Below are 15,386 nucleotides of genomic sequence, written 5' to 3' on the forward strand. Positions count from 1 at the left end.
CCAAATCTTAACCACTAGTCCACCAGTGATATGGATGACATATGAAAAGGCATTACGTGTCATTGCATTATCACACTACTTTAATTCACAGTACCAGAGAAGATTGTTAGAGAATGGAGAAAACAAAGTGTTCTTGAAAGATATAAATAATTGCAAAAAAGCATGACGAAGGAAACAAGTCTTTGGTATGTCTGATGATTCAGTCTTTGAAGGATATTGAATTCACACATTGTACATTTTATGTAGGCATTGTGTTTATAGTTTATGCTGTCAATAAATAATTTTAATTATGGCCACGTACAGTATGCGACGTTTGTCGAAATAAATGCACGTGGGAATACAGTAAATGTAAAAATATCCGTACACTAAGAACAGAAAATAAAGTTTCATTATAATCGTTTTAACCAATACCAAGTGTGAAAGGCAACGATAATTGTAATGAATTATTTCTATCATTATTATTTGAAAAAAACAAAACAAATACAAATACTGTAAATATTTCGTATGTTTAATTAAAACATGTGTTATTCCAAAAGCGGCCGTAGGAGGGCAGTGGGGATAATAATACAAGTCACAGTTGAAAAACTGATAGATATAAGGCTAGGCTTGACCCTGTAGCAAAACTAAAGAGTATAATTTGTGAGTGTGAGGAGCAGCTTAAAGCAGCTTTGTGGGAGTCTTGTCATTTTGCATTTAAAAGCGGCATTGGCTCTCCTTGCCTACTTGAGAGGGCATCACTGACCTGATACTTCGCCTTGAGACGTGCCCGTTCGACCGATATTGGTGAGCAAGTGGTCGATATTGGGCACCGGCTGCGATTCCACCGCGCTCTCCTCGGGAGAAAATGTCTGAGAGGGCAAAAAAAAAAATCATTATTTCTTAAAAGTATCACGGAAAAAAGTTAATCCAGCTTGGTGGCTTTGGGGTAGGGCAGCCGCCCTGAGACTGGGAAGTAGCTGGTCCAAGCCTCGGCCGGGTCATACCTAAGACTTACAACATTGGTACTCATTGCCTCCCCGCTTGGCGCTCGGCATTAGGAGTTGGAATTGGGGGGTTTGGTCACCTAATGACTCCCAACACATCAGTTAGGTCGAGCTAGGGGTTTGGGAATCCCCTCCTCTGTATCGATTTCCCAGAAGGAGTCAGAAAAAGACTCTAGCCACCTCCCACTAGGGGGGGGACATAGCTCTGGTGTATATATATATATATATATATATATATATATATATATATATATACTGGACTGTCTCAGAAAATTAGAATATTGTGATAAAGTTCTTTATTTTCTGTAATGCAATTAAACAAACAAAAATGTCATACATTCTGGATTCATTACACATCAACTGAACTATTTCAAGCCTTTTATTATTTGAATATTGCTGAATTTGGCTTACAGCTTAAGAAAACTCAAAAATCCTATCTCAAAATATTAGAATATCATGAAAAAGTATACAAGTAGGCTATTCAACTAATCACCTGAATCATCTAATTAACTCGAAACACCTTGCGAGGGTTTCCTGAGCCTTAAAAACACTCAGCTTGGTTCAGTAAACTAAATCACAAGTATGGGGAAGACTGCTGATCTGACTGCTGTCCAGAGGACCATCATTGATACCCTCCATCAGGAGGGTAAGACACAAAAAGAAATTTCTCAAAGAGCAGGCTGTTCACAGAGTGCAGTTTCAAAGCATATCCACAAAAAGTCTGTTGGAAGGGAAAAATGTGGCCGGAAACGCTGCACAACCAAGAGAGATGACCGCAGCCTTAACAAAATTGTGAAGAAGAGCCGCTTCCAGAATTTGAGGGAGCTTCAAAGACAGTGGGCTGAAGCTGGAGTCCAGGTATCAAAAGCCACAGTTCACAGACGTGTCCGGGAAATGGGCTACAATAGCCGTATTCCCATGGTCAAGCCACTTCTGAACTAAAGACAACGGAAGAAGCGTCTGACTTGGGCTATGGAGAAGAAGCACTGGACGGTTGCAGAGTGGTCCAAAGTCCTCTTTTCAGACGAAAGCAAGTTTTGCATTTCATTTGGAAGTCAAGGCGCCAGAGTCTGGAGAAAGGCTGGAGAAGAGCAAAATCCAAGTTGCTTAAAATCCAGTGTGAAGTTCCCACAGTCAGCAATGGTTTGGGGAGCCATGTCAGCTGCTGGTGTTGGTCCACTGTGTTTCATCAAGTCCAGAGTAAATGCAACTGTGTACCAAGAGATTTTAGAGCACTACATGCTTCCATCTGCTGAAAAGCTCTATGGAGATGAGGATTTCATTTTCCAGCATGATCTGGCACCTGCCCACAGTGCCAAAACCACCAGTAACTGGTGCACTGACCATGGCATCACTGTCCTTGATTGGCCTGCTAATTCCCCTGACCTGAACCCCATCGAGAATTTGTGGGGTATAGTTAAGAAGAAGATGAAAGACACCAAACCTACAAATGCAAATGAGCTGAAGGCCGCTATCGAAGCATCCTGGGCATCAATAACACCTCAGCAATGCCACAGGCTGATTGCCTCCATGCTACGCCGGATTGATGCAGTAATCCGTGCAAAAGGATTCCCAACCAAGTACTGAGTGCATCAATGGACATTTTCAAATGTTTGATTTAGTTTTGCTGTTATAAAATTATTTTTTTTACTTGGTCTGAGGAAGTATTCTAATATTTTGAGATAGGATTTTTGAGTTTTTTTCAGCTGTAAGCCAAAATCAGCAATATTCAAATAATAAAAGGCTTGAAATAGTTCAGTTGATGTGTAATGAATCCAGAATGAATGACATTTTTGTTTTTTTAATTGTATTACAGAAAATAAAGAACTTTATCACAATATTCTAATTTTCTGAGACAGTCCAGTATATATATATAGCTGCCCTATATAGCAGTGGCTAGCGCGTGTGCGGCACAATTCTGAGGTCGTGGGAACCTCCTGCGTGGGTTCAAATCCATCTCCCGGCCTTACTGTGCGGAGTTTGTATGTTCTCCCTGTGCTTGCGTGGGTTTCCTCTGGGCACTCCGGTTTCCTCCCACATTCCAAAGAAGACATGCATTTCAGGTGAATTGGCCGGTCCAAATTGTCCCTAGGTGTGACTGAGCGAGTGAGTTGTCTGTTCCCGTGTGCCCTGCGATTGGCTGGCAACCAGTTCAGGGTGTCCCCTGCCCACTGCCCGATGATTGCTGGGATGGGCTCCAGCACCCCCGCGACCCTACTGAGGATAAGCGGTGCAGCTAATGAGATGAGATGAGATATATATATATATATATATAGATATATATATATATACATATACATTTGTGTTATTTTTGTAAAAATAAAACATGAATTAAAAACAGTTAAAATAATACATTTGTATTGTTTTGGTAAAATAATTAATTTAAAAAACGTGAAGAAAAAAAATTGGAATGAGACAAATTACAGTGGCTTGCAAAACTATTTGCTCCCTTGAACTTTGTGATTTTTGCCACATTTCAGACTTCAAACATAAAGATATAAAACTGTATTTTCTTGAGAAGCATCAACAATATGTGGGACAGAATCATGAAGTGGAACACAAAGTTCAAGGGGGCCAAATAGTTTTGCAGGCCACTGTAACTGCTATCAACAGTGCATATTTTGAATCGAATTTTCCTCTATCCATCTACCATGTTCAAAATCCCTCGAAAGGGGTGACCGACAGCAAGACAAACACATACACAAAAACAAAGAAAAGAAAAAAGGAAAAGATAGCAAAAAACAAAACAATTTGACCATGGCCAACCCAAATGCCCAAACACCCAAACAAGTTAAGCACCTCGGCACCCAAGTTGGTCATGCTTTTGTCCCTATAATAAGAATCTTCTCATTTTACTTAAATAATTAAGGTAAATCGAGCAAAATAATATTTAAAATGAAAAAAAAATATTGCTACTGTCATGATTACCTAAGTGGAGCCACCTGGGGTTATCATCTGGCGCGCTGGAATGCGCTTCCTGATTGGTTCATGTCCCCTTTTTAAGAACGCTACGCCGAGACCTGGTTGTCTGAGGATTACTTTTTACCCCGTTTGACTCGCCTGATTTTCCTGTGTCTTTTTGACTTGTTTACCTGATTCTGCCTGCCTCCGATCCGACCTGCTTCCGTTCCACGCTACGATCTTCTCTCCAGTCCCAGTAAATCCGACCTGCTTCCGTTCCACGCTACGATCTTCTCTCCAGTCCCGGTAAACTCGACCTGCTTCCGTCCCACGCTACGATTGGCTACGTGTCCCGAAGTTGCCTTCACGGCGTTGCTGCTGACGTTCGACGGTCATCACGTCTCCCGCTAACCCTGTACGCTTCCCCAAATAAAAGACTTGTAACGAACGCTCTGGGGTCTCCTGCTCTGTTCTGGTCCGCCCTGACAGCTACGCGCATTTAATGTACATTTTTATTTGACTACAAATAATTACTTAAAAAGAAAGACATCTTGAAAAATAATATTCAAAATGGTAAAAAGTGTAATATAGTTGTCTTAATTTGATTAAAAAAATATTTTCACATTATCATAATCGATCATTTAAAAAAGTAATAAATTAAAATACAAGAAATATTTAAAATCAGAAGGGTTTTTTGTTTTGCATATTTTTATATATTATTCTTGTTTTAGTAAAAAAATGTTTGTCAAATATTATTGAGAAAGAAAATATTTAAAGCAAAGTACATTTCTTGTTTTTTATTTAAAACGTTTTTTAAATGTTACAACATATCCATCCATTCATTATCTGCACTGCTTATCCTCAGTAGGGTCGCGGGGGTTCTGGAGCCCATCCCAGCCATCCTCGGGCAGTGGGCAGGGGACACCCTGAACTGGTTGTCAGCCAGTCGCAGGGTACAGAGAGACAGACAACTCACTTGCTCATTTACACCTAGGGACAATTTGGACCGGCCAATTAACCTTACATGCATGTTTTTGGAATGTGGGAGGAAACCGGAGTGCCCGGAGGAAACCCACGGGAAAAACATGCAAACTCCACACAGGAGGTTCAATCTCATGACCTCAGAACTGTGCCGCACATGCGCTAACCGCTGTGCCGCCGTGCTGCCCTTACGACAAATAATTATATGAAAAAAAAAGAACATTTGTTGTATTTTAGTAAAAATTTATCAGTTTTGGAAAACTGAAGAAAAACAATTTAAATGAGCAGAATTAACAATTTAAATAAAGATTAAATATAATGTTCTTGTCTTACAAAGAATACAGTAATTGCATCCATCTAAATAAGCGAAATTAACTGCAAGTAGAGGAAAGTTTGCAAAGATTTTACTAATTCTATTCATTTGTTTCTCAGTGGACTTTTGTTAAAATAAAATGAGAAGCACTTACCACCGGATCTCCATTGCCTTCTTCGGTGAAGAACCAGTCGTACTGTACAAAAATGGTATGTCGAAAAATATCATCCTCAAGGGGGTGACGTTTTTGGGGGTAAGGTTTTTGTTGCTTTTGGTTTACTCACATTTTGAATGAGCGTCTCCACTATTTTATACTGGTCGGGCATGTGCGTCACCATGTGTGTCATGTTGTCCTCGGTGGTGCGCACCAGGGTGGGACCGAACACAATGGCCAGGTTCCTCGGTTCCATCTGCACACACGGCGTTTATTAACATAAATTCTGGACTATGCATTGCCCCTATTTAAAAGCCACATGCGCAAGTTTAAAGAGGAAACACAACTTGTTGTACAAGCCGCAGCAGAATTCGTGTGGTAATCTAAAAAAATCTGCGGGAAATGTCTAGTACACAAAAGGAACACATTGTGATGTGATTAAGACATTTGTTTGCAGACTGTGGTCGCACTTGTCTATCTTAATAGAAGATAGATAGAATATACCTTTATTGTCATTGTTACAAAATGGGTTAACATATTGTGACAACGAAATTGGGCATGACACTCCAGTTTTACACATTAACAGTGAGGTATGAGCCAAGAAGATAAAGGAACAGAGAAGATAAGATTATAAAACAAGGGGGATAAGGCTATAGTTATAATTTACATGGTATTTACACAAGAAATGTCGGCATGTGGGATGTTACATACAGTTGTTATCGTGATACCGTTGGTATCGTAAGGGGTGTGCAATATTGTATTTGGTGCAGAAGTCATCATAGTGCAAAAAAATTGTCAGCATATGCATTGATGCAAACATAGTCATCCTAGTGCAGAAAAAAGAAATGGTCAGACATTGTGCAAGGTGAGCAGTAAACATAGTGCAGTCGACATGTGCAAGAACATAGACATGAGTACCATTATATTCGTATGAGGTAGTGTTGGCAAGAGTTTTCAGATTTTTTGTGCGGTGTCTGTTTACAGTGAACAAACATAGTGCAGTCAGCATGTACGTGAGTACTATTTTACATTCGTGTGAGGTTGTTTTTTGCAAGAGTTTTCAGTTTTTCTGTGCGGTGTCTGTTTAGGGTGGTAATGGCTGTGGGGAAGAAACTGTCTCTGAGTCTGTTTGTTTTTGCTTTGAGTGACCTGTAGCGCTTGCCGGAAGGCAGCAGGTCGAAGACGTGGTGGCCGGGGTGAGAAAAGTCCTTGATGATGTTTTCTGCTCTGCTGAGGTAGCAAGAACAGGCAATGTCCTCCAGACTGGGCAGAGAGCAACCGACGATTTTCTGGGCTGTTTTGATGATCCTCTGGAGCTTTTTCCTGTCTGCTGCTGTGCACCCAGCATACCACACCCTAATGCAGTATGTTAGAATGCTCTCCACTGTGGCTTTGTAAAAGGACACCTGCAGCTGCTGTTTTAGATAATTTTTTTCTGAGCAATCTCAGGAAGTGCAGTCGCTGCTGGGCCTTCCCTACCACCGCTTTGGTGTTTGCAGACCAGGAGAGGTCGTCAGAGATGTGCACACCCAGAAATTTGAAGGAGTGGACTCTCTCTACACAGTCTCCTTTTATGATGAGTGGTTCTGGATTCCTGCCATTCCTTCTGAAATCCAGAATCAGTTATTTTGTTTTTGTGGTGTTCAGTATGAGGTGGTTTTCCGAACACCACGTTGACAGTGACTCCACCTCATCTTTGTATGCCGCCTCGTCCCCTTCAGAGATGAGGCCGATCAAGTTGGTATCGTCAGCGAACTAAATTATAGTGTTTGTGGGGTGGGTCGGTGAGCAGTCGGAGCTGTAGAGGGTGAAAAGCAGGGGGCTCAGTGCACAACCTTGGGGGGAGCCAGTGTTCAGTGTTAGGGTGGGAGAGACGTGGGTACCGAGTTTTACGGACTGTGGGCGGTTGGAGAGGAAGTCCATTATCCAGTGGCAGATGGAGGGAGAGAGTCCTAGGTGTGCAGGTTTGATAATGGTGTTGAAGGCTGAGCTGAAGTCCAGAAAGAGCATTCTGACGTAGCTCCCCCGGTGGTCCAGGTGTTTCAGCACGGTGTGAAGTGCTGTGTTTATGGCGTCGTCAGTGGAGCGGTTTGCCCTGTAGGCAAACTGGTGGGGGCCCAGTGTGAGTGGCAGGGAGTTTTTGATGTGCTGGGACACTAACCCCTCGAAGCACTTCGTGACCACAGGCGTAAGAGCGACAGGCCTGTAGTCGTTGAGGCTTTCCACTGCTGACTAACACAGAAATAACTCTTGATTAAATTAAAAACATTCTTTAAAAAAATAACTCAATGTACCGTATATTCCGCATTACAAGGCACACTTAAAAGCCTTCATTTTTTTCAAAAGCTGACCATGGGCCTTATAATACACTGCGCCGTATACATTATATGGATCAATATTGAGTCCCACAACTACAGTAAGCAGCCGCTGACTCAATTTTGCCCCGTAGAAGTTGCGCGTGGTGTATGGTGGGATATATATAGGGGGGGTCCTTTTTAGCATTTACAGGCTCGTATAATTGCCGAAAATATGTGAATCGCAAGTTAGGTTGGTCTATGCTCTAGAGAAGATAATTTTATTGGGCTGAACAGACAGCAAGAAGCAACGTTCAACGATGCAGAGATGCTTTTCGGCGGATAATTTTTAATTTGTTGGCATTATCGCGTGTTTTGGTGTACTATTTTTCACGGTTGGATGCACTCCACCCACGAATGTAGGGGGATCATGGTTGCGTATTATCATCGAATGTGATATTTTTCAGGTATCTTGTGCCAGATGATCGTGATGTTTCTGTGATAAGTATATCTTTAAATGGTCGGCATATCAGGAATCCCAAGAGTTTAATTTTTTTAATTATATGTGGCATGACGTATTTTAGTGACCAATGACATTGTACAGACATAGTGTCTGTACGTGTCTGAGTATTTGCTTTTTAACAGTTCGACGGCCCGCCGACGGGCTGTCGTGACGTTAAAGGGATGATACAGTTTGACTGACCTATCCGACTGTTTTGTTGACGTTCCTACTATAGCGCCTTATAAGGTTCAACACGTTTTTCATGGCTAAATTCAAGCACTTTTAAAATACTTTGAAATATTTTTTTTTCAATTTCTCAAGTATCAGTAACAATTTAGGTTGCAGGAAGTTCTTCCCATTAAAATTTACTACTGGGAAACGCAATCTTCCTTTTTTGCATGCCCTATAATAAATGCCAATGATTAATACATTATCCTTGCACTAACACACATTTCATAGTGCCCTGTTTAGGTGTACCATGCACCTGTCTTCTTTGGCGCACTCAGTAAGGGGGCATCGTAAGACAATTCCATACAAACTAATGCCAGCTGCCGTCAATCACAGGGGAGGAAGTCACTGGAGGGCAGTGTCAGCGTCATTTTTAGGCAGACTTGTTGTGAAACATTGCAACAATTTCAAGCATTTACAAGTACTTTACCCAAAATTCAAGCACTTTTTAATCCTGGAAAACAAAAAAGATTCAAGCATTTCCAAGATTTTAATTACCCGTGTGAACTGTACTGACTAAAAATCAGGAGCCCGTACAATCACAACTGCCTGTACACATGCTGAGCCAACTGATATCAAGTCCTCCCATGATACATAAAAACACATTATATATAAATGCTTGAAATCTATTTAACAAGTAGTGTCGGCTCATGGAATATTTTAGTGTTGCACAGGTGATTAATTATCAGGTATATTTTTACTATCGGGCCGAAAATGGTGGCGTCACATTATGCAGTTATCAGTCCGATAATTGTCAGCCTGATAATTATCGTGTAGTCATGTGTGCAAGGGATAGGAGAGCTTAATATCAGTCACATAGCTCATCATTCTGAGGTTTCCCTCGACATTCTCACGACAATCCGCCTTATGAAAAAAAAAAGAAGAATGCGCATCATATTGTAAGCCGCAGTGTTTTAAATGTTGGAATAAGTAGCGGCTTTTCAGTATCTCTCACCCATCCATCTATGTTCTGTGCCGTATATTCTAAGGGTCGCAGGTGGTGATGGAACCCATCCCAACTGACTTTGAACAGTATGCAGGGGAAACCCGAATTGGTTAAAAAAATCCGGTAAAAATAGAAAACGGTTTCCAGCCAGTGTCAGTGCACACAGAGACATACAACTCGCTCTTTCATTTACACCTAGGGACAAATTTGGACCGGCCAATTAACCTGACATGTATGTTTTTGGAATGAGGGAGGAAACCGGAGAGCCCCGGAGGAAACCCGCGCAAGCACGGGGAGAAGATACAAACTCCGCAAAAGAGGGCTGCAACCCCTGGAGTTGAACTCTGGACCTCCACACCTTGGAGGTCTGTGTTAACCACCCAGCCACCCTTGCCACCAGTAACTTTCATGACGGATAAAGTAAACCCTGGTCTGGCTGTACCTTGTTCTTCTCTGAGTTTTCTGCCACAGTCTTCAGATGAGCTGAGAGGAACTTGAGGGTCTCGTAGTGATGATCGGGGAGCTCGTGAAGCTGGGATGAAACAAAAATCAATCTCAAGGATTGTTTGAACCCAAAATAAGTTTGAAAAAAATTAGATATGAAAATAAAAAATATACAAAATACACACCAGCCTCTTGAGTACTTTCAGCCTCTCTACAGGGTCTTCGATTCTGTTGGCCTCGATAAAATCTGTGTACTTATCTGTGGGTGATATTTAATAAATAAAGTTACTGACAATAAGTTTACTATAATTCAGTGTTTTTCAACCAGCATCAATTGTCCTAGTTTATTTACTGCAGTAGCTCAGGAGGTAGAGCGCTTGTTTTGGGATCAAGGGATCCCAGTTCGAATCCCGGCTCGTCCGTGTTACATGTCGAAGTGTCCCTGGGTAAGACACTGAACCCCTAATACCCCAAATAAGCAGGTTAGCGCCTTACATGGCTGCAAGGCCGTTATTGGGAAATGTGGAGAACATTGTAAAGCGCTTTGGGAAGTCATTGACTGAAAAGCATTATATAAATGCAGATCATTTCATTTCAACAGAGTAACTACCGGTAGTATTTTCCCTATCCAGTAGGTGGCAGCACACCTGAGCTTACACTGGACCCCTGCCTAAATTTTGTTTGTCCTATTTGAAGGTTTTTTATTATTTTTATTTTTTTTTATTATTCAAATTATTTTAAGCAGGAAAAAAAATATGTTATTTAAATTTTCACACTAACAGAGAGTAATTTTATGTTTACATATAATTTCCATTACAAATTAAAATAACCAGTTTTCCCTTCACCAAAAAGTAAAACAAATATATAAAATGAGAATGCTACGCGTATCTTTGATGCGTTTGTATTATTAAAGTAAAACTACATATTTTTAAATAATAAATGAAATGAGCATAATTAATTGCCATATGCCATGGATAATTTAAATAGAAGTTTCTTATTTCAATCAAATTAATTATGTAAAAATAATGTAAATTGAGAGAATAATAATTCAAATGAGGAAGATTATCTAGCATCCATATTTGGAATATATCATTGTCATTTTTGTAAAAATAATATATTTTTTTAATTCAAATGAGCAAAACTAACTGCTTTTTTCCATACATCATTTAAACATGTTATTTATTTTGTTACGATTGTTCAGTCGAGTAAAGAGACAGAACCTTACCCGACAACATTGATGTAGGCACGTAGGCAAGAAAGGTCCCATAGCTATGTAGTCTAAAAATTCAGGCGGTAAATTAAGTAAACCACACTTGTCTCTATATATTTTAATGTCTTAGTGATAAATAAAAAAATACAATAATAATATCTCCTTCATTACACCCACTGCCTCTCTAATCCCCCTCTCTCCTGGCACAAGACCGTGAGCTCATACGCACGGTTGTTTTCATTTACTCAATCTCGGGCTGACTTTGACTTCAAGACACCCTGCTTAAAACACCACAGGGGGAACCCGAGTTAATTTTGCCCGCATGCACTGTAATTCTGGCTGAATTTGCTTGCGAGTTAATTTTGCAATGACGAGCCCTGATTGTTTTGTGCAGAATGGTTTTCTTGTGCGCTGAGAATGTCTGGCCAGTGCACTGCTGCACACGTGGCAGCTGAAATGGAACATTGGTTACATCTCTTTTTACAATACAAAAAATAGAAAATAAAAGCAGAGCCAAGAAACTTTTTTAAAAACATTATTAGCATGCCTTGAGAATTTTTCAAAGAAAAATGTGTCCACTAAAAAAAACACCAGAAATGCTTACCATTGGTGAAGAGAGGCTCAGGGAGTTTGCGGAAGAACGATTTGAGCAAACTGCTGATGACGTTGAGATCCCGCCATTTCTGAGAAGGTAAAAACAAATAAGTGACGGGAATTTTTTGTTGTTGTTTTGTGTGTTGTCGTACATCATCCTGGATATCAATGTCGTTCATCCCTTTGTTGTTTAGCTCTTCCTGCATGTTAGAAATAGCGGCGTTGTTCCCAGGAACTCGATAGATGCCGGTGTACTCCAAGCCTCGCTCCTCCACCAGGTGGCAGCACACTTCCACGATCAGCGGCACAAACTACAATAGAAGAAGATTGTTTTAAAAAAGCTTTTTTGGTGCCTCAGCGGCTCTTCAGATTGTTTTTGTTGCTTTCATCCAGGGGTGGGCCAACTACAGCTTGTGGGCCCGTTGCACCCCACCAGAATAATTAATCCGGCCCGCCAAACTCAAATGGTTAAACTACATATACAATACATATAATGGTCAATAAAGTACTATTGACTCATTTATTGTTATTGTTTTGCCGCCATCCTTGTCCTCAGTGTCCCTTTGTGTTTGCATGTATTGCCAATGTATTGGATTCGAGACTCTGTATCGACAAATACAATAAATGAAAGCAATCAATCTTTTTTTGTTCTCCTGGCTTGGTCTATTTGCTTTTAAACCAATGTGGCCCACCACATAAAAGGTTTGCCCACCCTTCCTTTAATCCATATATTACCAATTATTATTTATTATTATGCACAAAGTTACTGACTAAAATGAAAAAAAAAAGAAATAAAGGAAAAAGAAACAAAAAAAAAGAAAAAGTAAAATGTGAGAGAAAGAAAGAGAACCAAAGAGAAAAAGCTAGGGATGAAAAATAATTTTAAAAATATATGTTTTGGGGGGGTCCTTTTAATCCAGGGAAGTCCGAACTTTTCAGATAGTGGGTCGGATTTTGGTAATCTGAACATGTGTGAGAGCTGACTATTAAGCCTGGCATTCTTTAAAAAGTCTCTGTCAAAAAATGTGCAGCGCTTGGAGATCAGCAACACGACTTCGTAGCTCGCAATTGTAGCATTTTCATTTGACTCATAGGGTCTTGTAAAAAGCAGATTCCAGTTGCTTCACATTTTCACAGCATTCGTTTCCAGTTAGCAAGTTTGGTCTGCCAGTGCCTCTCAAATATTAGATTCTTTGAAAACAACCACATCTCATGGCAAATAAGGCAGACGCAGTTGTATTGGATTTTAAAAACGTGTCCTAGAAGCAGCCGCCCTCACAGTCAACTTTCCTTTTTTTATTTGCAGTCACCATGTCGGGAATGGGGTGGGCTAAAATTCTCACAGAGAGCCGAGGGGAAGGTGGCCAAAAGGCTAATGCCATAATCTGGTGAAATGATGATTTTTTTTAAATTTTTTGGTACGATTTTATTTTATACTGCGGTCAACATTACTGGTGGGTCAAATATAAATTTTATGATTTCAATTTTTCAGTCAACTTCTTATTTAAACTTTGAACCTTCTTATTGTGTTTCTTTCTCGCTTTTTTTCGCCCATTCTCTCTGTGTCTATCTTTTTCCTAACCTCTCTTTCTCCCTTCCATTATCTCTCTCTAATTCTCTCTTTCTTTCTCTCTCTTTTCATTTTTCTCTCGCTGCTTCTCTCTCTTTCTCACTCTCTTTCTCTGTATCTTTTCCTCTCTTTCTCTTTCTCTCTGTTACTTTTCCTCGCTCTCTCTCTCTCTCTCTCTCTCTCTCTTTCTCTCTCTCTCTCTCTCTCTCGCTTTCTCTGTTTTTTTTTTAATCTACTAGTCCACCCCCTGTAAGAATGTTTTTTGGACTGTGTGGCCCCCAAGCTAAAATAAATTTGACACTCCTGGTTCAGACAGTCTTGTTCAGCCTTTATTCGGTTACAAAAGACAGGCTTAAATTTGTTATTATAAATCACCTCTCCTCTTCTCGAGTACTCCCAAATAAGATATAAAATTCAGGTTTGCTTCAGGCTCGGTCCTGCTAATTGGTTGGGCTTGTACTAGGTCGGACTGTTCTTACCTCTGGTCTCTAGTGGTAGCGTGACTTGGATTTTCTATCAAAATTCTCGTGTTTCGAGGTGCTCGTATGAAGAGGCACTGTTTTGTTTCGTGTGTGAAAAAAAGTGCACGATAACATCTACCACATTTAAATGTCAAAAGCTTGGCGTGTATGTGGAGGTTTAATGGCTTACTTTGTTGCCGTGCGCGGGAGGACAGTCGTCTAGTCGCACACCAAACGTAACTCCGGGCGCCATTTTCCTCTCAAAGGGTTTTCTCATGAGGCCAGGGATGCCCCTACGCCACGTGCCTTTGTCTTTGGGGGGACTGGTGTCATCTGCAACATTATTAGCAAAATATAAGTATATAATAAGAAATATATTTTAGGCAGATAGCAGTGAATTCTGCTTATCCATCAATTTTCTGCGCCGCTTATCCTCGTTAGGGTCGCGGAGGAATTCTGCTTATTTAGATTTTTATTTGTTGTCAAATATTTTGAAAAAGCTACGGTATCATTAATGTATAACGCACACCCCAGATTATTGATTAAAAATTGGTCTAACATCTTTTTTAGTGTTTCTAGGCTTAGACTTTGAAGTTGGACACAGAGGAAATCAAACCTGGGTTGTGGTAAAGAGAGTCAAATCCTGACCACTGCACCAGTGATACAGACGATATACAAAAACGCATTCAATAATATCCCTGCATCACATTATCTTCATTCACGGTACCAGAGACGAATGTTAATTTTGTTGTGAATTTCACGTGTTACAATGACAATATATATTCTCTACTATTCTTCTATTCTAAACATTGTAAGGGAAGAATGTAGTTGAATATGTGTACCTATGATTAAAATAATTTTCTGACAAAACAAACTGAAATAAAGACCAACATAAATCAAATTTACAATGTATTTGTTGAAAGTTCTTAAAACTATGTTTCATTAATAGGTACACCAAAGAGTTGTTTCCCTCATTGTGCTTTTTTTGCATTGATTTATATCTTTGGTACCGTGAATAGAAATAGTGTGATGATGAGATAAAAGGGGTGCAGTAAATGTATTAGTAAGACATGTAGAGTATGTGTTGAGGAAGTTGCAAGTTTAATGTAACTGTGTTTTGTGAAAAAAAACTAGCATGTAAAGACCATAATCATGGAAAAGCTAACTATCAAAAGGGGAGCGCTAACTACCATAATGTGAATAATTCTAAGAGTCTGTATATTTGTTAACGGAAATACTTTGGCGAAAATAATGGATGATAAGAAGCAACGTCCATTGATGCAGAAATGATTTAGGCGAATTTCTATTTATCTGTCGGCATTATCATGCTCGGAGTTAATATTTTGCACGTTTGAATTCTATGGATTGTCCTTGAAGACGGCCAGAGGACATAATGGTGATTTAGGCCAGCTTTATTGTTTTTGGGTATATTGTTTCAGACTGATAGTAGTGTTTCTCTGATGAGCATATATTAAAATCATATCTATAATCCCTTCCAATGATATGTGGCATGAAGTACCGTATTTCAGTGACTGGTGACATAGTACAGACACGTATTTGTTCATCCAAACGTCGGAACGTTAAGGGGTTAAGGTAGAATAGAATATAATTTACTTTTATTGTCATTTTTTGTAACCATGCACACAGAACGAAATGTCGATACACCTGACCTGTACAGTTAAACGGTAACGAGCCGATGCCGCCGCAGCCAAACAGGGCGCTGCCATTTTAGTCCCAACTGCTGTGTTGGGAGTCATTAGGTGACCAAACCCCCCAATTCCAACCCTTAATGCCGAGCACCAAGC

The 15,386-nt window shown here is 40.1% G+C and overlaps 1 protein-coding gene across 7 annotated transcripts in view; it reads right to left on the bottom strand.

The window, feature by feature from the left end:
• The window catches only part of arhgap21a (Rho GTPase activating protein 21a), a 97,310-nt gene that overhangs the window by 6,464 nt on the left and 75,460 nt on the right, over window positions 1–15,386 (bottom strand). For all 7 annotated transcript variants that reach the window (XR_015847510.1, XM_088321902.1, XM_088321901.1 and 4 more), the window contains 8 exons: window positions 13,772–13,914; window positions 11,703–11,861; window positions 11,561–11,639; window positions 9,932–10,005; window positions 9,745–9,834; window positions 5,463–5,588; window positions 5,333–5,374; window positions 743–848 (listed from right to left, as the gene is read on the bottom strand). Coding sequence is in view for 6 of the 7 variants with exons in the window: in XM_088321902.1 (XP_088178028.1) it covers window positions 743–848; window positions 5,333–5,374; window positions 5,463–5,588; window positions 9,745–9,834; window positions 9,932–10,005; window positions 11,561–11,639; window positions 11,703–11,861; window positions 13,772–13,914 (819 nt within the window). In the remaining variant the exon portion in view is untranslated. The remainder of the gene's footprint in view (window positions 1–742; window positions 849–5,332; window positions 5,375–5,462; window positions 5,589–9,744; window positions 9,835–9,931; window positions 10,006–11,560; window positions 11,640–11,702; window positions 11,862–13,771; window positions 13,915–15,386) is intronic.

The sequence above is a fragment of the Urocampus carinirostris genome, chromosome 18, assembly GCF_059441175.1.
Source record: "Urocampus carinirostris isolate Australia breed hairy pipefish chromosome 18, RoL_Ucar_1.0, whole genome shotgun sequence".
NCBI lineage: Eukaryota > Metazoa > Chordata > Actinopteri > Syngnathiformes > Syngnathidae > Urocampus > Urocampus carinirostris.